Below are 22,420 nucleotides of genomic sequence, written 5' to 3'. Positions count from 1 at the left end.
GTCTTAGTAAAGAAAGCTCGGAAATGACTGGACTGCGTAAAGAAACTCACGGAGGCAAAATTCCTGTGACAAGTTCTTGTTAAATTTCATAGAGGATCAATCAAAAAGATACAGACATATCTGCTACCATACCACCAGACAGAGGAATTAGCCACATTAACCTCACAAATTCATTTTGAATCTTGAGCTTTGGAAAGCAGCCACAAATTACTGTTAAAATAGTCCGGTTCAAGTAAAAGTCTAAACTTAACTTAAGTCCATAGAACAGATCAGACCAGAAAAAGGCATTAAAATGAATGAAAAATAAATGTATTCTTAAATAGAATAGCCATATGCAATGGATAATTTATAATATATATTGTAGCTGGTTTAACTGGAGATCATTTTACAAACTCTAGGCCAAGGCTGCATTATTAAAAGGGCAAATCAAAGCCCAGGCCACAGACAATTGTGGACCACCAAAAAAATCTAATTAACAACAGACAGGAAATCACATAGTTTATTTAACAAGATCGCCATTTTGTGCAGTTTCAGCTTTCAAATAGAAAGTGAGCTGTGCTAACACCGCGCCCCTTAAAACTGTGGGAAGGACATGCTTCAAACGCTAGTGGTGTTAAACATAGACATTTAAATGAGACCATCATCATTAGGCAATCCTCTTTGACTTAGTTCACACAGAGATGTTAATTTGTACACGCTTAATTTTTCCTGGCTCTATTAAGCAGGGTAAGACACATTACTCCACTACTTGATTTTATTTGGGAGTATTCAAAATTGGATCTATATAAAAACATTTCACACTCACACACACACAAAACTGATTTGAAATACACTTTAATGACTTCAGAGGCTCATATGCAGGCCTCTGAAGTGGAGATGGATGATTTATTTAACTTTGTTCTGCTTTATATTATGCTGTCTTAGTGCGTAACATCAGATCAGCAGCTAAAGAGAATAGTGCTGAGCGTATAAATAGCAGATACAATGATGTGATTTTGTAATGAGCAGTAGCTGCTTAACGACATGAATGTTTCAAATAATCAATATTGCAAAATGGTCCAGTGAGGCTGCAAATCTATTAAATTACCCAGGGTCAAATATCAAGAGTCAAATGAAGATCTTGTACTGTAAATGAATACCTCTCCCAATGCAAACCTGCTGGAGATGATAAACTGCAGGAACAGGCATATACACATACATATACACATAAACACATACACACACACAAACACAGAGCCTAGCAGGGTTGTCGAGGAGCTACCATCCTCCCTTCAGATCACCCAAGGCAAATCTAAGTCTGCCTGGATCCCACTGGTGTCCCACCAGATAGAGCAGAGCGAGATGCAGCTTTCCACCCTGTAGCCATGCAAGTGCTAACATGCAGTGGAGCGAATGCTCAATTTAGAAGGAAGAGGATGAAAGAGGGAATTCTGTGCTGGAACTGGGGCTGGTTGGAGATTGTGAGGGGGATTTTTATTGATGCCCTGGGTGAGTTTTTATGCACACAAGCAATAACCACCAAAGAGTATAACAGCTCCAGTGAGACTTACCAACAAACCCAAAGTGCAGTCAGAGTGCTGTAATGACTTCTGGTCTGGAAGGCTGCAGAGCTTCCTTTTGTTTTGCACATGGTTTTTGTCAGCAGGTGTTTTGCGCACTCCACTGAATAGACATAGGTTCATGAGGAAAAATTGAGAGAACTGTCTACATGCTCAAGTACTCCTACTCATTCCCGGGCTTACTCAGCATATTGATTTAAGACAGTGGAAACAGCCACCTGCAGTGAAAGATAAAGTCCCAAAGAGCAAGAAATGGATCATTTAAAAGACATGGATGTGGAGGAGGGAGGGTGAGGTCTGCTGTTTGGTTAAATGTGAAGATTATAAGGCACTGAAATGGGTCATTGACACACCACTTAAGTGTGCGTAATCTGTGTGTGTAAGAGAGACATTGAAGTGAAGGGGTTGTGAACAGTTGAGGAAAACCACTCAGGTGAACTTGGAGCTGTCAGTACCTGCATCACATTTAAAAGTGATCTATTGGAGAAAACAGGCATGATGAGCTATTGATTCCAGATGAAGGATGGTCTAGTTAATTACGTTCTTTATCCAGTGTAATAAGTGAAGGCTGACTTAAAAATGTTTTATATAATACAACATCAATAAATAGCAGCTATCTGTAACTCCAAATACTACATCCATAAATGGATTATTGTTGGGGGTGTCAATCAAATTTCAGGAGACTGGGGCCCGTGTCGTCCCTGGCCACCCCTCTGGCCCTGCCCTTGATTTCCGAGAAATTAGAATGGCCTGACCGTGATGAAACAGTGGTCAGCGATAATACTGATGCTAACACATTTCACGTTAAATGCCCAAATGTATGTTATTCTGGCCTTAGCCAAAAGCCAGACACTGGATGCAACGAAGGGAGTGGACAGGCATCACACTCACTATCAGCTCATTTTATGCCTTCACAAGAGCCTGACCACTGGTCCCCACAGAGCTGATCACACCTGACGTCTTCTGGACAAGAAGCTTTTTGAGATGAGTCCTGCATTTTGGGCAGCATGGCAGGACAGTAATTGCCCTCCTTGTCAGGCTGTGTCATTAAGTCAGGCAAAGTGAAACATGCCATCCGGTTAAAGCAATAGGACACACAAGAGAGGAAAAAAAGCAGGCTGCTCAACTGGCAGAGACCTGCACCGAATGCCAAATAATACAGCTCTTTACAAAGCAGAGAGACAGTTGATAGCACATGTGTGAGTGTGGTGGAACCTGTGAGGGGACCTGGCTGGGTTAATCATACTGAGATGGTGACACAGCAATATGAAAAAAAATATCCCCCTATAGATGGTATGGACACCGGGTACGAAGATGGAAAAACAGAAATGGATGTTCAGTGGAACATTTTAAAACACGTTAACATGTTGATGTTAGGTCGTTTAAAGCAGCTACAATCAATATTTTTATATTTACAATGGATCATAGAACGACTTGAACGTGAAAGTGGCTTCCTCTAATGACTGGTGAATTACCACCTGACTCTGTAAATCCCCTCAGCTCTGCAGGGTTTGAGCATCTTTCAGCTCGGTGTTTTGGCTTTCCGGGCCAGCAGCTTTATTGTTTTGGCTCAGTCTTAGCGTTCTCATCACATTTGTTTCATGCTGCATGAGGCAGCTGTTTTCAGCATAATAAAAAGGCTCTAGAAACCCACTGTATGCTAGCTTCTCAGGACTAGCTGGTGAACACAGCGGCGCATTTAGCAGGTGAACAGCCAGATATCTCGCTCTGTAATTGGTAAAGACAAAGAACGGAGCTAAAACAAGTCAATATTGTATTTACTGCACTGAGCTCAAAGCACCACTGTGCAATAGCATAGCACCACAGAGCTGCTAGCATTACTGAACTCTCTTAGTCTTGTTAGTACACCATAGTTGCCAAAGTCAGGTAATTTCTGGATGTAACTTCTCTTCTTCTGGTGACTAGCTTAATGTTACTATACATGTTTGTGCAATGAACCTTTTCATCAAGTTAATAAAAGGCAGAAAACATTTTAATAAAATGCAACACAGTACAAATCAAGAGTCAACACTCCACATGCAAATATAGTTCAACAAATTCAGTGTTTGCATATGGAGAAAATCACATAAGATGGCAATAAACAAAACGCACAAATCTCAACATAACTTTTTTCAAATAACAAATTAGGACTTTAACACATAGGACTTTTAAACATGTTATTAAGAGAGACCATCAGCATCGCATGTCCTCCAGTTCTGATGACAGTGCAAAAGTTGTATTCTTTAGTAAATGATTCCTGACATAAGGAAACTGTAACGTCTTCAGTCAAGGGATTAATGATATTCAGCCAAACCTGAAGGTATTTCTCATCCGTTTTTCACAACTTGCATTGTTGCACATCACCAGTGAGACAGTCTGGAAGGCTTGAAGCCAATTTCTGTAAGTCAACATGAGGCTCCTCAGGGAAAATAACTTGGGAGAAAAGTAAAAAATTAAAAAAAAAAAAAAAAAAGACTGGATTGTGTTGACAGCATGAAACAAAGTCAAGATCAAGACCAAAATAATCATGTATGGTCTTTTATGACCACCAACCACCTTTGCACGTTTGCCACGTAGTGGAAAACAGTCAGCTGTGTATATTATCATTATTACTGTACTTTAATTTGGTTTATGTGGTCTGGCGAGATATTGGCCACGGAGGACTGGACTCAGGGTAGTGTATATGATGAAGAATAAGAGTCCGCATGTCAAACTCAAATGACATGCACCAAAAAGAGAAAGTGGATGAACGAGCGGGTGGATGGATGGATGGATGGATGGATGGATAATTGAACAGATGGAAGCTGGGGTGGGGAGGGGTGGGTAATGTTTCACGCAGCCGACCGTCGACGGATCACAAATGCTCCCCTTTGCAGCTGGCCCAGGTAGATCCTCATTTTTGTGCTGTCGCTCGTCTTCCTCACCCAAATCTGGAGAACACAAATGGACAAAGCCATTGAGAAATAAAGCATTACAAAATAGCTGTAAAGCACATCAATAAAAGCCATCATTATCTACTAAACACCTGTTTGTGAGAAGACAGTCAACACACAAGCTTGTATATATATGTTCAATAATAAATCCATTTGACATTTTTACCAGAATGCTCACTGGGAAGATGAACTGGTTATTGTGTGTCAGTCTTATGTTTAGCACAGCGGGAAATCAACACTTGTTACTAGCCGAACACGAGTAAAAAATATCCACTTAAGCAATCAGTACTGCATGGCCCTTCACTGTACACCCAAACATTTAAAAAGGAAAAGACTGGTGTTGTTCTGCAGTTCACCTAAAGTCAACAAATCTCATGAAAAGACCAGAAGGGATAACGACCAACTTTGACTACAGACCCAAGCCTATTTCCATTATTTTGTATTTCAAAAAAAAACAAAAAACAAAACAACAATAGTTATTTACTAAAAGTGGGCACTGCCAGGAGTAAACAGGAGGAAATTGTGCATTTACTGGAGACTATTTTGAGCTGTGGATTAATACACATTTGGTGGTTTACTGAGTGCTGACAGTAACATGGTGTGTGTATTGAGTAAAAATAAAAGCACAGTGTGTGCTCATGGTAATGAAGGAACACATCACCCAGTGTAACACTGTGGCTCACTGATGTGTTTTTAATGGTTTTTGGACAACAATGGAGCTCTGTGGCACAGAAGAATTATATGTATCAAGCTTTGGCAACACAGCCAGCACTTGTTCAGAGGATGAATTTAATGCTTTTTTTATGTAATTTGCTAAAAATAAAAGGCAAATTTAGCATATCCCCTGCCTCGTCTATACACTGTCTTTAAATGCAACAGGAGTTGGATGAGTAAAGCTTACCTCATTGGTCCCCACCGAGCTGATGACACAGCTAATCTTTGTGTTGTCCTTTGATTCCAGGTAGATGGCCTGGCTCTTGTGGTACCTATCAGCATAGAAACAGAACACACAAAAACAGCATTATCTAACATTCAAGGTGAGGAATGAGGGATTGGCATAAGCGCAAGCAGGAGAGGCTTTCATCATGTGTAATTTTACCCAGCTGAACGAACCACAATCCTCTTGAGATGGCACTAAATAGATAATTGGACAGGAAAGTCAAAACAAAAAGTCTTTTTTTTTTTGTTGTTTTGCTTTAATGGTTTCAACCCAGGGGAAGAGACTGACAGCCAACGTATCTGATCATTAAGGGCCCAGTGAAGAATGACGCATGTGCCTCAGTGCAGCTCTTTCAGAAGGCTTTACTGTAGTGGCGTCTTCTTTGGCAATGAATAAATGAGACTTTGCACTGAAAGGAAAGTGCGTATAACTCACAGGTCGCTCCTCTCAATTTCCACTGCCTGTATCAGCAGCTAACGAGATAGAATTCTCTTATTTTTACTCCTCCTTAAATGACCTTATGTTCTGACACGTGTCTAATTCAGAGCTCTGCCCTCAAGCAGAAGGGCATCCGAGCTGTGCGTTCACGTGGATTTTCATTGTCTTTACCAACGTCACAGTAGAATGCAGCCACCTTCTCAAAATGTGTATTTTTATGTACCGGGACTTATTCAGTGGCTCCTCCGAAATATGACTTTCTGTAGTTGAAAAGTGGATGCCAACAAAGAAGTTATAAAATGTGTTTTAGAGAACAACTGAACAGCAAAGAGATCCAACCCATGACAATGTTGCCATCTAGTGGTGATACAAGCTGTAGTCAAGCTATGTGGGGGGGGAAAAAAGCAAATGTCAGGGGAAAGATGTGAGATGCCTGGTTTGAGGACAAATATTCAAATTTACCATCTTTTGTCGTAGTAAAGTTTCCCCTCCTCGATACGGGCCTCGTAACGCTGGGAAGGGTTCTCCATGGGAGCGGAGGGGACGTGCTCTGGAGACGACGGAGATGCTGAAGAGGGTGAAACACCTGATTAGTATCACCATGGAAAACTTCTGTACAAACAGCTTGATGTTTTAACGAGTTCTGGGATGCTTTGGAGAATGTCCTTATTTGCATTCTTACTGAGGGGAGGGGGAGGTGAGGATGTCCATGCCACTCTGCTGTCTGTCTGTTCAATATGAAGTTACAACCAGTAACTGTTTGTTGTTAAACTAAGCGAACCTGCGGATTTACTCCACACACACGCCGATTTTCTCATCTACCACAATACAACAATAAGTGCATTTCCCTAAATGAAGAATCTGTTGTGCAAAAGATTAGTTTTGACATACCTGGCCGTTTGGGTGATTTAAGCTGTAAAACAGAAGGTGCGAAATTTTTTTTTAAACAAAATTTGACAACATAAAATTCAGCAGGGCTATGCATAATAAAACAAAATCCTCACTTACCTTATTAAGTGTTCGTAGGTCTTCCATTATCTGTTCATCTGTTAACAAATAATTTAGCTGAGGTTTGAAGAGTTAAGGAATTTGTCTCACAGATGTAGCTGACCCTGACCTCCGACCTCCTATTTACTGAAAATAAAATTTCTGTTCTGAGAATCAAAAAGTATGTTAAGAAAGCACAAAGACTACCAGTGTGTGTAAAAATGAATAATGTACTCTTAACAGATTCATCTAACATGAGACGTCAGCGTATCCAATCTTATGTGAAGGATATCTGGTGCAGGTTTTCTCCGTTTGTCTGGTATTGGGACTGGATCATTGGGCCGCCTCCTCAGCTTTCGAGTCATGATAGGTTTTACCTCCATTGAGTCTACGTATGAAAGAAATAAAAACAAACTGAGATCCAAAAGTAACATCCAAATGGTGTAAGACTTCATCAAAAGGCACAACAATTTGTAGTTTATTTTAAAAAAAACATTACACCTAGACTATTCAAAAGAGAGAAATAATAATAATAAAAATAAATTACTGGCTCTTAAAGTCCTACTTTAATCAGACAACTTAATATTAAAGTTTGGAGAGAGAAAACTCACTTCCTCCCACACACTTTTTCTACCCCATTTCTGTCTCTTCTGCTGAGCAAGTCCCTGATTAATAATCCCATTCTGGCTCCCTTACCGCCCGTCAGCTCCATTGTTAATTTTTCGTTCTCGATCATCTTTTTCTTCTCCTCCAGTTCTGCAATTAGGTTTTCTTTGAGTTCAACTTTTTTATCGTCAAACTCCTTCACCGCTGCCTTCTTTTCCTTGATATAGTTCCGCTCAACCTGCTCTGTCTGCAAAATGGTGAAAGATGGAAAGGATGGAAATAACAGGGAAGTTTTCCTTGTGATACAAAAAAAGGGAAAAGTTCAATTCCACATAAAATACACTCGCCAGTCAGTCAGATGAATCAAACTCACCTCAAGCTGGAGAAACAGATCTGAAGAAGGAAAGAAAAACATAATGTTACTTCCAGTTCCAGTACAGTTTTACCTAAACGGGATAGCTTCGTCCTCAAAATGGACGGCCCTCCCCCAGAGAAAGAGAAAGACAGTGTTACTCAAGGTGACAATCAAACACAACATGAAATACCACAGCAGTGATATCAAAACAAGTTCATAGTTTACGGTTTATAGCAAATCTTTTGGCAGCAGACAGTTTGGCCCAATTCTGAAATTACAGTTCAGGACAAAATTGTGCCATTGTTTCATTCTCAGACTCTGTCGTAATTTCATTTTCATTGTTCATACCAGACTGCAGTTGCTGTCAGTTAACTTTTTACCCGATGGCTACCATAGGGTGAAATCAAAGATTCATTCAAGGTTTAGAATGTAATACTTCCATGGCCAACACTGCTCTTCTGATATGCATCAACTCTTGTCTCTGGCCAAGTTTAATTTTCCTAGTTCTCACCCCTAAGTAGTTGTTCTGCAGCACTGTTTATTGCCAGTGTTCTCCCCTGGCCAGACAAAGGAAGAAGCAATCCACACTTTTAATAATCTGCTGCAAACATGGTCGCACTGGGATGCATCCCTAGCAGAAGTGCAGTGTTCTTTGCGCCTGAATATTGCTCAACTTGCCTGCATTTCGAAGTCTCTCTTTGTACTGTTGGTCCAGCTTCTTCATTCTCTTCTGATATTCCTGCAGCGTACCTGCAAAGACACAGTGTCACTTCATCAATGATGAAGAGCTATGGATATCACACTGTTTGCTTTAAGAATGTTACTGTATTTTCCAATTCTGACTGAAATGTTTGTGGACAGTGAGAACAAATTGATTCCCAATTTATTAAATGCCACTACAAGCTGTTTAATTAAAAAATATTAAAATAATAATCAACATTTCTACACAGTTCGCATCCTAGACGTGCTACTCACATCATCCACCCACGGTCTAGACTCGATCACATTGACCCCACATTTGCATTTACAAAGAGACCACAGCAAGTCAGTTCACAATTTCCGCACTGAACATGAGTCTGAGAAATAAAGAGCTCATGAGACAGCTGATGCTGCTACAGACCAGACAGCTGTTCAAAAATGGTATCAGTAAACAGTAGGATTGGGTAACACAAGTTCGTACCACATAACAGTATAAATGTGTCCATCGATAGAGATTTGGAAACACGGTTTCCACCATAGGAGCTTTGCATTTGGCACAGTAAACAGTCAAAATGAGCTGTTTATAGTCTGTCAATATAAAGAGCAACAGTAAAAGACATTCACACTCAGAAAATTCCTGACGCACTTAAGTCATAAGAAAGAAAATGATTACCTTCTTGTAATTGCTGCAACTGCCTTTTCAGAGAGGCCAGTTTGTCTTGGTACATTCTGCAATCAAATAAAACCAGAGCTGGGATCATATTTCCTTTCACTGTGTGGGGCATGAGGGCAAAACACTCACAGCGTTCACCTTCAAATGCTTTTTATTAAGGTCAAAATAGATGAGCTATGGTTGGCAAAACACTTACTGCTCTTTGATTTCAACATAGTCATCCTCGTCGTGCTTGGCAAGATCTGTTTCACTGGCATCTTCCGTGTCTGGAAAAGGACACGACAGGAGAAGAATAGACTCACATTTCCAAACTATTTTTCGACCACAATTCAAAACGGATTATCTATTATAAAAATAATTCATTTCATTCTTCATTTATTATTTATTGCTTTCCCAAGACAAACTTGATGCAGCTGAGTGTGCCGACAGACGGAGAGTAAAAATTTGTGGCGATCAAAGGACGTGCGTGGGACAGGTAAGGTAATGGTGAACGCCCTGCTTGGAAATGCCCTCCGGGTTGGTAGATTAGGACACCAGAGAAAATCCATGTCTGCCAGACCTCTTACACTATGCATATATTCTCGCATCGATATTGGAAAAGAAGTTCGGCTCGACAAAGGCTTGTCAATTTAATGCAATTATATTAATATAACAATCGAAAACAATGTAGTTGTTACTTTGATTGTCAAGTATTTTTGCCGCATGGTAAGATTAATCAGAAACGGTCTCCGGCTAACTTGGTCTTGCCGTCAGTCCAACGGCAACTCTCTCGAGACAAAGCTAACTAACATGTTTAGGCCACAGCGATGTGGCAAACTTGGAGCCAAGTTTATAAGCGCAAGCTAACCTGTGTCAGTCGGCTTTACCTTCAGAATCCCGACACAGGGGAAGAGTAAGGCCCGTCGTGTCAAGCTGACACAGCAGCTTTCATTTTCGGTTAGCATTAATGTGCTAGCTTAAGTTAGCTAGTCTAATGTCTAAAGAGTAACCCAATTCCAGATCACGTATTTAGGGATGACAGAACCACCAACATGTCCGGAGGATAAAAACAAAATGAGTCCAGCTCTTCGCTTGTAAGTTGGTGTCACAAAACTAGCTAACCTTGAAGTGCTGTCATCGTCTTGCTTTCCTCTTGTCTTTCTTTCTCTTTCACGGCAGTCCGTCCTGTCTCAATGAAGAGTGCGAAAAGGGCAGTGCAGTGGACACAGCACGCAGGGTTTCGCCTGCCTGCCGACCTGTCAATGCTCGAAGCTAACGTTACGTAGCTACTTGGCTAATTGACGCTATGACACCCATTTGGAATATAATTCATTAAACTATGTTTTTGTCTACATGAACTAAAGCATTTTGAATGTACCATACCTTACAGTTAAGTTTTCCTGGGAATAGTTTATCGCACAATAACGTAAATTAGAGCTAGACTGGCCAATGATGTGGTGAAAGCTGACAGATGTCTCAAGCGTAACGTTGGGTTAGGGAAACGACAGCTAATTTAAGGAAGTACGTAAATAAAGGCAAGATTATTGTAATATGAGCATTAACAGTAGGCTCAAGTTTCTGTCAGGAAAGGAAATGTCCACCAAGTCTAAGAAATGTAGCTTGTTTACTTCCGCTGCTTTCCCTTTACTTTCCATGCTAGCATCCCATGTGCTAGCTAGCAAGCTAACTACGTGTGGCTGAAGCTTGCATTGCACTGTTTTTTGTTTTTTTCAAACCAGTTTTGAGATCAAGCAGCTTAAATTTGACTTAGGATATGCGGAAAATGCACACCTTGGACTTTACGAGAAAACTATTCTTACTTGAGCTTAATCTATAGCCTACTTTAGAAAGTGCAATCAAAAATTAACGGAATTTATGCAATAACCGCGCGTTTCCGTCTCTCCTCCAACAAGTAGACCGAGCCACAGCTTCTGGTCGCCTGATTTAACGTTACCTTCTTCTGAGTCTCTTCCCCTGAAACTCCGATCATCGTCGTCGTCCACGCTATCAAGTTCTTCTTCATCATTGTAATAATCCACCATAGGTGATAACAAAGTCGAAGTCATTTGTTCCCTTGCAAAATGTAAACAAACACAAAATAAACAATCGATCTGTGTTTGGCAGCTTGCTTGGAACAGCGCCTACAATTGGCAGGACCTCGGAGTATCGAGCTGTCTGACCTTATGCCTGTTTACACTGCCTGTAGGATGGACGTGAAACGTGGAAAACATATCTACACTGGTCTTTCAAACAACCAAAATCAAGAATTTGAGGTACAAAGATAATAATAATTATTAGCGTTTTTTTCTTTATACGCATTCAAATCTACATTACAACGTTTAAACAGGCATATTCCCGGACACCAGGAGCTTTGGGGTCGCTTTCTTTAGGCTCTCAGTTGGCTCGCTATCCTCTTCGTTGTTCTGTAGTAGTCATAGGGTTTCCTAAGAGTAAGTGGGTGAGATCAGTGTTCTTTGGACACCACCGCTAAAGCTATATTCATGCCTGCTTCTATTTCCAGTGCTTAAACAAACTTACTGAGAATCACTCATTAGACATGTTTAATTATTAGGCACAAAAAGAGTAGTAACGTGTTCTTAGCCACCCGACTTACCAATTAGGTTTGTTATCGATGTTTTCTCCCAAAATTGCGGTATAATCTCAAAGTTTTCACTATACTGTCAGTCAGATAATACAGAATTTTTATTAAACAATTTGTGATTATTATTTCATTCAGCTGTTTATTCAAAAACAAAGTTGTGTATAAATCACTCATAAACACCCCATATGTAAAAGTGTGTGTAATTTCCTAATGTACACTCTTTAAAGGTGATGACATCCGTGTCCTCAGTGATACTCTATATAGACACAAGTATCCAGACAAACCTCTTAATGCTTCAGCATACCAAGGCATTTTGGACAATACTATGCTTCGAACTTTGTGACGACAGTTTGGGGAAGGGCCTTTTCTATTCAAGCATGACCGTGGTGGATGAGTTTGGTGTGGAAGAACTTGACTGGCCCACACAGAGCCCTGACCTCAACCCCATCAACCACCTTTAGGATGAACTGGAATGGAGATTGCGAGCCAGGGCTTGTCATCCAACATCAGTGCCTGACCTCACAAATGCTGTACAGCGTGAACGGAAAGCTTCCCCAGAAGAGTGGAAGCTGTCTGTGTATTCACAATGAAATGTCAGTAAAGTCCCTGTCAGGTGCCCCAGTACTTTTGTCTGTGTGGTGTAGCTATGGTCCCATGCACAGCCATACTTCTCTGACCTTTACGCTAAGTATGTATGCACAAAAGCTCATTGCAAGTCTTACCATGACATGAGAAAAAAAAAAAATCTTCCAGTTACTGTTGTAGCATGGCAACATTGAACACGTAGTTAAGGGTGAAATAACTCCCCTAAAATCTTGTGTGGTAATCATGAAGCTATATTGGTAAATAATGTTGTGACATTTTAATTAGAATCAATGCTTCTTTGAAGGGAGCCCTGGGTACATATATTAAAAACAATCAATAAAATACACTAAACAGTAGCAACAGGCTTTTAAATTTGAAAGTCTATAGAAGAGTATTGACTGCTACTTTGATCCTGTGTGGACCATGCTGCACAGTCCAGATAGTGACACCACATCTCTTGCTGCCAACCATGTGTGATCATTAAAGGTTTTTGAGACCACCTAAACAATTAGTCAGTGAATCGACTGGTTTATTGATCTATTAAAATGGCAAAAATTCACTTTTCAAATTTGAATACATTCCATTTTCTTAAACATCTTTGATAGTGAACCAATTATTTTTGGGTTTTGGACTGTTTTTACAAAACAAGACATTTTGGTAAATGGCAACAAGTATTTTTAATTTTATCTGCACCCTGGGCTACAAAGTTCAACATCAGGCAGGTACTGAACACTTGATTCCCTGAGTTTATCTCTTACAAAGGACGCCATCCCTGTCCATAGAAACAGAACTTTTATGAAAAAGATTATATGGTAGTCGTTACTACCAGGGAATATCAGCTTGTATACAGTGCTCCATGACTAATGTAATAACACAGTGGATTAATGGATAAAGCACTGGCCTCCTAAGCCAGGGATTGTGGGTTTGAGTCCTATCTGGGATGTGTGCAGAACTGATATCCCCGATGTAAATGGATTGACACAGCACAGATCATTGGGCTGACTTCTGTTATTTCAGCAATGTTACAAATAAACTAACTTTGGGTTTTGGACTGTTGTTTAGACAGAACAAGTAATTTACAGACTTCACCCTGGGCTACGGAGAACTGTAACAGACGTGTTCACATTTTCAAATACTTTATAGACTAAATAATAAGTTGATCAATCTAGAATATAATTGATAATGAAAGTAATCATTAGCCACTGTCCTATCTCTGACTAGTATGTTGTCAAAACCAGCTACTTGAAGAAGCAGATTAATATGACTGAGGTCTTTAGTCTGCCCCATTAGCAGACATGCGCTTCTGTTTTGTTGTATAATAATGAGTAGACACGTAAGAAGCTATAGCATCACAGTTTTGATGCTACAGCTTGAACCGACACAGACTGAAAGGCACGGTGCGTACCGAGATTTAAGATCAAAAATTCAAAATTAAACATCTGGGACACCAAAGATACTTTTATTTTAGGCATATTAGATGTTTGGATTATGACTGACAAAGCACAACCTGAACGGGACAGAGCTTTGATCAACTCATTCTAGGCTTGGCTGTTTATCCTTTGTTGAGTTTTAATGTTATATCCTGAATTTATGATGTCTGAAATTTAATGATCAAATTTGAGCAAGCAGATTTGTAGACCTTACTTGACTTTTTAGTGCAGTATTGGAGTGATTTGAACACAGAACAGTGTAAATTTTATTTTTTCAGTCTGATTCAGTGGTATTTGAATTTTAAAATGAGGTATACGATTGAGATTATAATTGCTATTATATGCCCCTATACGGTAGATGTAATGCCATTGAGTTAATACATGAATCAGCAGGTGTTTTCCAATTCAGTATCACTCCTTAAGGACTCACATTTTCCTGCAACTTTAAAGCACACTATAATGGTTCTTTGTAAAATGTATTTGGTCTAAAATTCCTGATTTTGACGAATTTACAACGCATCGCTTTTAAAATGTTATAGTTGGATCTTCAAAATGCAACAGCAGGTGGCAGCATTGCACTGAGTACATATCCGTAGATGAAGTGAATTACCATCACTTAAGTCGCAACAGAATCGGGATGACTCAGTCTATGCATCTTTAATGACTTGCAAAGGAAACAAGGTGTAGCGTTGTTGGTCATATAGCCCAACGCTACTTTTACGTTAGCACTGTCATTTAAAGCAGCGTTACGGGAGAGGAATTTAACGCTTTATGATTTTTGCATTTAATGTGGCTAAACCAATTGAGCGTAAGATACTTGCAGAGCAATCGATTATTGATGTTTATTCTGTTCAAAATAAACCTGGAAAGTACGCTTTCTTCAGAGGACCCTTCACTACACGAGGCAACTTTATTTCCGCCTGTCTGTCAAACTAACTGTCAAACACGGGCGAGGGGTTGTGCTCCTGCTGCTCCGTCATTCAGGAAGTCCAGATCAACTGACAGCACTTCGCAAAGTCACATCGACATCTTCAGAGTGGGACTAAATGCGTCTGAAGTACGAACGCTGTTCAACAACGACGACTTTAACAAAAGGTGAGAGGCTTTTTCCCTCTCTGTTGTTGTGCTGTTGTCACTGTGCCCCTACCCTTAACGGTTAACAGCTCGTGCTAGCCTCGCGCTCTCAAACTGAATTGACACTTCCTCTTGTCTCAACGGCTAAGCTACTGTAGCCAAACGTCAAAAGCAGTAAAAGTGGGTATAGATGAGTAACGGTGACAGCAGGTTGCACCTGAAGTTGTAAATGACTACCAGATCCTGGTTTCGACGTTGTTCGGCTTGTTGTTTGAACGCCACTCTACTCAGAGGTGGTGAGTACACCAGCATCAGCTCGCCGGGGTTAAGTGCGTAGGTTTCCCCGTTAAAGGTCTTTAAGCGAAGTGCATGTTTGTTGATTGATGTGTTTGTGCACCTGCTTCAAATCTACGCTGATATTTAGAGACTACTGACGTTGAACTGACGGGGAAGACGCTTTGCTGTTTGGTTTGTCCCTCAGGGGGTGAGTATAGAGAGCAAAACGGATGACAGGTTGCAATGAAGTGTGCAGTAGGTTTTTTTTTTTTTTTTCTTTCAAACCGACACAGGCGCTGGACCATATGTAAACTTGTCTTGGGTGATATTTGATCATTGTCACGCAGTGTGGACCCGTCTGCGTGAGCGTGACACAAACAAAACGACTGTGGTACCTTCCAATGCATCCTACATTGTTGTGAGTGAGATTTTACTATCATCGTACAGTCACAATGGCTTTCGTTTGAGACGGTGTAACGTCCGCTACACATGACCCGAGCCACATTTTACTACATTTACTACATCTCTCTGCACTCATTACCCAGTCGAGCATAATTTGCGTCCTTTACACTTTTATTTTCACTATTTCGATTGCAATACCGGCTTGCATTTATTTAATGCAGAGACAATAACCGCGCGTCATTCATCTTTTTTTATTAAGTCGTTTGTGGCGCGAAAGCTACAATAGCTCATCACCGCCAGTGCTTGGTTAAATAAATAAATAACCATCGTTAAAAGTAAATGTAGGCTAACATGACGCGCTCGAAATGGCAGATGCAGATAGCAAGCTGAGCACCAAAACCCAAGCTGACCCAACATGATGTCATCTCTTGTGTGTGTAGAGCGCATGAGTGAGAGGCAGCAGACCTGTGTTTCACTGCAGAAGTGTGTCATTTGTAAAGATTTAAGGAATCATTTAATCCCCTGCTGTGAAATTGCACATGCATGTCTTTACATCTTTTTTTACTCAGGAATGCATTTGCAGGTAGAAATATGTAAAGTCAATTCACACACATTTGTTTGGCAGCATAGAGTGCACTCCTCCTGAGACAATGCTAAATAAGTAGTGTCAAACTGATAAAGAGATCCTGATCTAATGAGAATTTGTGCTCTTGTTTACAGCCGTTTTGTCATTGTATCTCTAGCCAAGAGTTTTAGTGCCCTGTTTCAGTTTTGCAGCTGACATGACTTCATTCAAAGGGCACAGCACTGTTGTGCAAGTCTTCTCCCTTGTTCACATTGCCCATATCTAGCAGGCTCATATTGCAACCTATTGACCATGCAGCCGAGAGAGGGAACAGAAAGTGACACGCTTCCTTATTGACGATGTTATCTAGGGCAGTTCAATCTTTTATTTGGATTTTACTTTGTCCTTTTCAGGTAAATGTTTTATTGGTAATATAAAAACACACAAATATACTGGTGGGCTAAATGCTCGTATTTTGTACATGCAAGCTGTGAAACATTTAATGAAGAGAATATATATTAAGCGTTTGGATAAATTATGTTCTTTTGCTACGTGATCCTGTCTTCTCGTAAATTTGCATGCCTTTTGAGTGCGTCTGTTGTGTTTGCATGCATGCTGATGGATGCACTGGGAAAAGGACACATCAGCTGCTCTTGACAATTGGCTGATGTGGCTGTCAGAGACACGGGGTGGGTTGGGGGTGCAAGCAAGACATGCACTCACTGAGCACACTGGATGGGTTTAAAACTGGGTTCAGGATTATTTTTCAGTCAGTCAGAATACACATTTTTTAGGACTGCGCCGACAATAAGCGGTGAGAGCAAATTCTTTTATAAAAAAAGTCTTGATATTTACAAGGCTCTTGCCAGTGGTCTTAGCATTTCAAGCCACATAGTTTCACCACTCACTCTTCATGGTCACTTACAATAGATGGGCTATTTCATTAGCCAGATATCCAAACACAGTCGGTCTCCTACAAGAACATTTTCCTGTCCTTTTCCTAAAATTGTGTGTCGCATGTACAAGCACACTTCATAAATCAGCAATCAAAACGATTACACACCATTATCACTTTTTTCACGTGCTCTAATCCAGCTGAGCAAAATAATAATGAAACAGCTGTCTTGGAAACTACAGGAATGTGTAAGTGGCTGTGCAAATATATAGACTTATACGCTGTTTTAGCACTGTTGTATATGTACCGGTGCTACTGTAACAGAGGGCAGTCGGTGTAGTTGTGTTCATGTGTTTCAGAGGAAAGGCTTTGGAGACTGGCCTGAAGGGCGGAGGTTGGATTTTTTTTTTTTTTGGGTGGACAGAATCTAGCTACTCATTTCTCCAACCTTTTTTTGGATACTAGTAGCTACTGTGGAGAGCATGATCAAGATGCCCCATGTCTGGGTGGGAAAATTAATGCCCACACTGAATTAAGATACATTCAGTGGCATGACCTGACATTATCAGCAGACCCTATGTTGGCAGGGGGAGATTTAAATCCCTGAGGGTGGACTTCATACATGCCTTGTGTTGTAAAGAGTTTGTTTTTCTGTGCGTGAGTAAAATTGAAAATATAAAGCAGAATAGGAGGTGGGTGCCTCTCATCTCCACCTTTTTACTTTTATACAGTAGTTACAGTATGCTCGCACCGCCGACACTTCACATGTATAAATTTATTTCACATGAGCTGAGATCAGTGGATTTGCTCGTGGAAACAGTGATTTAATGTAATGCTTTCAAATTGCAGAGCTAGAAGGCAAAGCTGTATGCTATGGAACAGTAAGAAGGACATCCCCAAATTTAGTGACCAGATTCAAACCCACATGCTGGCAAGGATACAATATGCTGCAGAGTGTTAGAGAAAGACATAGGAGTTGTATTTGAAATTGCAAACTTTTTCTTTTTACTTTTACTATGTACTGCTGCCAAATTGTTGCATGCTGTATACAACTGGGACATACTACTTTGCACCTCGAACTTTGGCCCTCTTGCTCATTTAACTAACAGTCAGTGCAAAAGTTGAACTAAAATGAAAAAGTATGTGATTTGGAACGTAGCCTAGCTGCCAACCGTCTGTGCTCCCTTAGCAGCTCAGAGGGTGTGACGCATCTTCTGCTGTGCTGAAGGGTCCGAATAGCCAGATGCAGGAGGACATCCTGGTATTTTTGGCATACTGCCTTTGCCATACTCTGCACTGGAACATTGCTGTCTGCTCTGTTGCTGAGCCTAACCTCTGGTGCTGATGAGAGAATTTGTCCTTAAGGGAGCAGTAAATTATGACATTATCACACAGGGGAAACAGAGTGAATAAAGCAGAATCTACAATTCTCACTCCTCAGTTACAATTCATTTCTTGTTTTTGCAGGCCCATGGTGTCATTGTTGTGTAATAATGGCTACAGCAGTTTATCTGTTCATCAAGTAATCACTGCCTCCCTGTAAACAAGCTGCAGTAGTTACCATTGTTGGTGTGACCTCTGTGTGCCTCTAGGAGTTTTAGCTTCTGCTTCACAGCTTTTCTAATGTGCTGCAGTGCCTAATGCAATCTCTTTCAGTCTCACTTGAATCCTGACTTGTCTAATTTAAGAACAACTAGAAGGCCTACGGACAGGCTTTTGGCCTCAAAGAACCCAGGCCTATATAATTAAAACCGAAGACCAGCCTCCTCTGTCCTACTGTGACCTAGTAGGTGATGTCGTACCGGAGTCTGTGACTCTTCCTTTTTCTCCCTCCTCTTTTCTGGGGTTATGTGGAAGTCAAAGTTAATAAGTTTACCTGTTCTGCTGTCAAAAAGCCATGACAGGCCTGCTGGCAGGCCCATATGTCTTACAGCTTGACACCAACCCTGTAATGAGTTTGCTGGCTGTGTGCTCGGTAAGCTCTATATACCTGTGAGTCAGCCATTATGATGTTTTCCTGAAGTTGAAACCCTTGATGCCAGTGGAGAAAGTCTTGGCAGGTTTTGTTTTGCATCAGTCACAACCTGTTGAAGGCATCAGTGAAAAACATACATTTCTTCTCCCTGCTGACTAATCCATCTCAGCATCTCTCACAACTCTCTGCTGAAAGCGATGAACTTTTCTCCACTTCCATGTGATGGAGGCCTGATGTTTGAAAAATGTATTAGAGAATTGTCAGTTTAGCTGGTGCTACAGCAGTTTGGTGGTTTATGCCACGGTAGCAGAGCGCATCAAATATTAAAGCGCTGCTGTCAGGCTTAATGTTCTGCAGTGATCTGGTTTAGCATGTCTAATATAGGAATGCCGTCTCGGATGACAAGGAGAATTATACCCCTTCCCCCCACCCCCACCTCTCCTCTACTAGCAGATGTGTTAACACGTACTGCTTTCAGTGGTGATTTCAAAAGACAGCAAAACTCTGCACTGCTGCAAGATCGTGGTCTTGTGTAGCCAGCAAGAGAAAGAACCCGATATTTGGATTAATCCACGGTTGCAGTAGCACTTTATTTAATTACATCATCATGAGGGCTTTACGCATGCACGTGTTCACAGTAGGTGCATCCCTAAGCCATCTTCTGATGGGCATCAAGGCAGTGTTTGTACCTAAAGACCGACTCAACCGTACGTTACATCTTCTTGTCCCAATTAGAAACTCTTTATCTTACTTGCTTTGAGTAAGCATTCTTGGATTTCATGGAAACTGACCATGATAAGAGTCATAGGGAAAAATGTGAAATGGATCTAGTTATGGCCCAGCAGCTGGTGCAGACCTGAGTCATGGCCTTGGTCAACTGAAAGCTGTCTCGGAGGGGAGGAAGTCACGGCCCAACAGATGTCTCATGAACAAATGCCTCCCTAGTGAGTGTGCCACCTTTGTTGTTTATGGATTTTGCCTTAAGACGAAAGTGACATTGAGAGCGACAACGAAAGAGAGACTGACAACGTGGACACCTGCAGCTTATAGACAATTGTGGCCTATACAAGTTTTTTTTTTTTCTTTTTAAATTTAGTGGGTGCGGCTTATATTCAGGTGCGCTCAATAGTCCGGAAATTACAGTAATTCATTGAAAATTTTTTGTCTAACTAACCAGTTTTGATCTTTGGTAAGTGGTAGAATCCAGCTTTTGCCCTTCACAGTAAAGTCTTCACAATGAAAATATTGCATACATTGAAAGACATTTATTGTGGCATTTTAAATGGAGGCTTGTGTCTGGATGCACATGCTAGCTTTTATTCATTTGACAGGCCTAATCATTTTTCTTTCATGCCTTCTATTCCACTAGTGTAACATCTGGCTTGACTTGTTTACTGCATGCAGTGTTACCAATATGTTATATCCCAAAATGCAGAACAGATTGGTTGTTAAATGCCTCATTCTGTCTTGCGCATTACATAGACTGTTCTTCCCCGCATTGTTTTCTTCTTGAAGCATACTAAACCCTCTGTCATAAGAGAGGCATTTTGGCAAGTCAGTCTCACTGGGTGTGGGAAGTTAGCATGAGTGACTTGATTACAGCTCTTCATTAGAAGCGTGCCTCCAATCCTCTGGCGAGGTTGCAGCTGTGACCATGAATTTGCCCCCCCCCCTCCCACATTATGTCCGGTTACATCTGTCTCCAGCTCTTCAGACATCTGCAGGCCTGTCTCTGCTCTTCCATGACTAGGCCAGGTTGAAGTGCTGGGAAATTATGGCTGCAGCCATCATCGTCACCCAAAGAAACATCACCAGTGCTGATGGCTGACTTGTCTTATCTCTGCCCACCACCATCCCTCATGGGCCTAAGGCTAAATTTAGCTCCGCAGAATGAAGGAAAGAACTTAGGCAGAGTATTTTTAGAACTACATGGTTCACTGTAATAGGGGTCTTTAAAAAATTCAAAGTGTCATGTCATAGGCCTACAACTCTGCCATTCTGCTGACTCTCTCCTGCATGCAACTGGCTGGGAAAACTCCAGTGTGCGCGGCTAGCTTAGCAGAGTGAGGCACGTCAGCAAGGCTTAGGGTGCATGATTGTGATGGACACATTTGCTGATGTGAGTGGGGGGGGTGGGTGAGGTATTACACTGCACCACACTGATCTATTTTGGGAGCTTCCTTTGCCTGCCCAAAGCGCTTTTGCATCTCACAGTTCTACTTCATAATTTCTACTCGGCTCTTTTTAGACCATGTCAACATTTTTTTTAACCGTTATTGCAGAGAACATTGCAGCATTGGTTGAGCACTTTTATGGCAGCTCAGCAATGGGTACTGTGGCCAGTGTTGGTATTATTTAATGACTGTTGATAAGCTTCGATTTCATGGCATTACCAAATGATGCAGGGCTTTTAAGGTTGATGTCGCCAGAATGCAAATCACCGTGAACCTTTTTGGTTTGCCTGCCACAGAACCTGATATAAATGCTTGATAACTTCTATCTGTTGGGCTACCACAGTGTGTGCCAAACCCACCTCCCTCCCCCCAAGTCCCAAGAGAAACTAGGCCTCTGCTCAAGCTCTGTGTAGCCCTAATGCTGTGACTGGACAGCCTCCATTGGGTCAAGTGGAGATTTGCCTCTGATGAATCTGGGGGAGATTGTGTTGTGCTCTCGCCAGCCAGCAGTGAATCAGGATAAATGTAACTTTAATTTTTTATTTTTTAGTTAAGTCTGTGGGGCGGCCTGGCCGAATATGTTTATCGCTGGATTTCCCACCAGTAATTTACAGTTAAAGACAACATCAAGGCTAAAAAACTTATTCCCCCTGCATTTCAGCAGTCTCCCATAGTTGCTGCTATTATCTGTCAGACTGAACCTTTAGCTAACCCCTGATTCATCAGACTGGATGTGAATGGTGTGTCATATTGCATGAGGGAACATAGGAGTAGAACAAAAAGGCAATAAGAGCCAAATCAAGTAGCCACCCTTTTCTTGCTTAATAGTCCATGCTAGGATAGCTTTGTATGCCTTTGTGAACCCAGATAGCCCAAGGTTGAACTGAACAATTGTCCAATTAAACTGTGACTTGGAGGAAACTCTGCCAGTCAATAGCCCGCCCAACCACTTCCCTTGCTCATTCTTGCTTTCGTTTCCTCTCAAACTCACACATAAACACACACACACACACACACACACACACACACACACACACACACACACACACACACACACACACACAAGCTTTCGTCATACACGAACACAAATGAACCAGATGTGCAGCACTGCAAAGCCAGGAGGCCACAAACCCAAGGATAATTGCAGCTTGGATGATATAGTCCCAGAGGGCAAACAAGGAAATGGTTAAATTGTCAGGTCATGAGGATATCAAAGAAGCCAGTGCAATCACACGCCCTTTCTGGCTTTTCATAGACAGTAACCTCATGACCC

The 22,420-nt window shown here is 41.2% G+C and overlaps 2 protein-coding genes across 7 annotated transcripts in view; one reads left to right on the top strand and one right to left on the bottom strand.

Moving 5' to 3' along the window:
* Window positions 1-3,534: 3,534 nt before the first annotated feature.
* suds3 (SDS3 homolog, SIN3A corepressor complex component) lies at window positions 3,535-11,345 on the bottom strand. Of its 3 annotated transcripts, XM_046385546.1 has the most exons (13): window positions 11,124-11,345; window positions 9,387-9,456; window positions 9,191-9,246; window positions 8,497-8,568; window positions 7,837-7,856; window positions 7,554-7,710; window positions 7,150-7,245; window positions 6,879-6,940; window positions 6,762-6,783; window positions 6,553-6,598; window positions 6,333-6,438; window positions 5,394-5,478; window positions 4,353-4,489 (listed from the first exon to the last, which is right to left on the bottom strand). In XM_046385546.1, the coding sequence occupies exons 1-12, from the start codon at window positions 11,233-11,235 to the stop codon at window positions 5,425-5,427; spliced, it is 873 nt and encodes a 290-aa protein (XP_046241502.1). In that variant the 5' UTR covers window positions 11,236-11,345; the 3' UTR covers window positions 4,353-4,489; window positions 5,394-5,424. The 3 variants fall into 3 exon arrangements, with proteins under 3 accessions (XP_046241500.1, XP_046241503.1, XP_046241502.1); XM_046385544.1 differs by lacking the exon at window positions 6,553-6,598 and having other exon boundaries at window positions 3,535-4,489; window positions 11,124-11,340; XM_046385547.1 differs by lacking the exons at window positions 6,553-6,598; window positions 11,124-11,345 and adding an exon at window positions 10,292-11,082 and having other exon boundaries at window positions 3,535-4,489.
* A 3,089-nt stretch (window positions 11,346-14,434) lies between these two features.
* The window catches only part of taok3a (TAO kinase 3a), a 60,277-nt gene continuing 52,291 nt past the window's right edge, over window positions 14,435-22,420 (top strand). For 2 of the 4 annotated variants that reach the window (XM_046385543.1, XM_046385540.1), the window contains exon 1: window positions 14,435-14,881. The gene's annotated coding sequence lies outside the window, so the exon portion shown is untranslated. Of the gene's footprint in view, window positions 14,882-14,906; window positions 15,157-15,181; window positions 15,345-22,420 lie in introns of those variants that run through there. The other 2 variants (XM_046385542.1, XM_046385541.1) reach the window with 2 other exon arrangements.

Source organism: Scatophagus argus, chromosome 4 (genome assembly GCF_020382885.2).
Source record: "Scatophagus argus isolate fScaArg1 chromosome 4, fScaArg1.pri, whole genome shotgun sequence".
NCBI lineage: Eukaryota > Metazoa > Chordata > Actinopteri > Scatophagidae > Scatophagus > Scatophagus argus.
This window is presented reverse-complemented; position numbering and strand designations above follow the sequence as displayed.

Coding starts and splice junctions, on each gene's coding strand:
- suds3 (XM_046385544.1), bottom strand. CDS start 11,235: ATGACTTCGACTTTGTTATCACCTATGGTGGATTATTACAATGATGAA. Junction 7,711..7,836: donor ATCTGTTTCTCCAGCTTGAG/GTGAGTTTGATT, acceptor ACCATTTTGCAG/ACAGAGCAGGTTGAGCGGAA. Junction 7,246..7,553: donor AACAATGGAGCTGACGGGCG/GTAAGGGAGCCA, acceptor TTTCATACGTAG/ACTCAATGGAGGTAAAACCT.